The sequence below is a fragment of the Arachis stenosperma genome, chromosome 5 (assembly GCF_014773155.1).
Source record: "Arachis stenosperma cultivar V10309 chromosome 5, arast.V10309.gnm1.PFL2, whole genome shotgun sequence".
Classification (NCBI taxonomy): domain Eukaryota; kingdom Viridiplantae; phylum Streptophyta; class Magnoliopsida; order Fabales; family Fabaceae; genus Arachis; species Arachis stenosperma.
Genome location: NC_080381.1, coordinates 92,243,169 through 92,245,041, shown reverse-complemented (window position 1 = coordinate 92,245,041; position 1,873 = coordinate 92,243,169). Strand labels below are relative to the sequence as shown.

The 1,873-nt window shown below is 42.9% G+C and overlaps 1 protein-coding gene across 1 annotated transcript; it reads left to right on the top strand.

Annotated features, from left to right (window-relative positions):
• The first annotated feature begins 393 nt into the window (after positions 1 to 393).
• LOC130980973 (uncharacterized) lies at positions 394 to 1,662 on the top strand. Its single transcript, XM_057904613.1, has one exon. It carries the CDS (start codon positions 394 to 396, stop codon positions 1,660 to 1,662), a length of 1,269 nt encoding a protein of 422 aa, XP_057760596.1.
• Positions 1,663 to 1,873: the final 211 nt, after the last annotated feature.

The following is a 1,873-nucleotide window of genomic DNA, read 5'->3' as shown; positions in this document are numbered from 1 at the left end:
AGACGTTACAACTCCAACAACAATGTAGCTCATCAACAATTCACACAGAGGACATATCAACACCCTCACAACAACACTTCTCCACACCCATATCAAAACCAAAACAACACCTCTCATCCTTCCACCTCTAATCCCAATCTACCATCAATTGATGACAGACTCTCTAAGCTTGAAACCTTACTTGAAGGAATATGCCAAGAGATTCAAGAAGACAAAGTGTTCAAAGAGGAGGTGCGAGCCAACATTAAGAACCAAGGAGAGACCATCAAGAAGCTGGAATTCCAAGTGGGATGCTTAACTGAGAAGATTCCCAAACCTACTGATGGCTTCCCAAGTGACACGGAGAAAAACCCAAGAGGAGAAGCAAAGAAAGTAAGATGGAAAGATTGTAAAATGGTGACTACAAGTGATCAAGAGGATGAAGACAAGCAAAGCAAACTCTCCCAACAGCCTGAAGACAACTCAACAGAGGAGGAGGATAGAGATCACCAAGAACCAGAAATCTCACAACAAGAGTTGCTGAAGCTCTATTCACCATTTCCCCAACTGCTCAATGGTGCTGTGGGGAAGAGAATATACTCAAGATTCCTAGACTTGTTTGCATCTCTGCACGTGAACATACCATTCATCAAGGCCATACAACAAATGCCTGCATTCATCAAGTATATGAAGGAACTTCTTCCCAGGAAAAGCTCACTCAAAGGAGGCCAAACTATAGTGTTGAACAAGGAATGTAGTGCCCTTATTCAACTTGAGTTGCCTGCAAAAAGAAAAGACCCAGGGAGTTTTCACATCCCCTGTGCCATAGGAGAAACAATATTCGATAGAGCACTCTGTGACTTGAGGGCAAGCATCAACTTACTGCCATTATCCTTGGTAAAGAGGCTGCAGATCAATGAGATAATGCCCACAGATGTGGTCATCAGATTGGCTGACAAGACTCAAAAGCAAGCAATAGGAGTGGTGGAAAATGTGTTACTAAAGGTTGGGAAATACTTTCTTCCAACAGGCTTTGTCATCCTGGACATGGAAGAGAGTCACACTCACCCAATCATATTGGGAAGACCATTCCTAGCTACAGCCAGAGCACTCATAGATGTGGAGAAAGGGGAGCTAATATCGAGGATCCATGATGAACGGCTCAGCTTTAATGTCTTCAAACTCTCACAAGAAGCAGACCAAGAGCACAAGGAACCAAGCAAAGATCATAATGAGATGCTAAGGGAGGCAGCAAGCACTGAAGCACACCCAACCTATCTGGAGACTCCTTTGGTTGATAAACAAGGGAAACAGCAACTATCACATCTCAAGGAAAAGTTAGAAGAACCTAAACCTCTAGAGGCATGTGAAGATAACATCACAAATCCCTTAGAAAAAGAAGTCATCAAGAGCAAGACAATATCAAGGGACATAAGGAAGAAGGTGCCAAGAAAGTGGAGGAACAAAAAGATCCCTACGGAAGACTTCTCTCTAGGAGATAGAGAGATCTCAGCTTACTTCCCAGATATTCCCCCTAATCTCCCCACTATACCATCTCAGTTACCGAAAGTCTTCACAATCAACAGAGTTCTCTCCTTGGAACATGTAGAGATCATTGATACAACCAATGGATACAAGTCCACAGCGAGAGGGGAGGACTTTAAGCATTACCAACCACCCTGATGAGGGAGAAACGTCAAGCTAGTGGCGCTAAAGAAGCGCTTCATGGGAGGCAACCCATGTTTTATATGCTTTTAAAAGATAGTGAATAAGTCAACATTTATGAATTCCAACCCAAACTTGACAAACACTTGGTGAAGACCTTATTGTGCAGTATATAGTGAAGAACAAGTTTGGTGTTCAAAGCAAACCAAGATGCATGCTAGACTTGGGA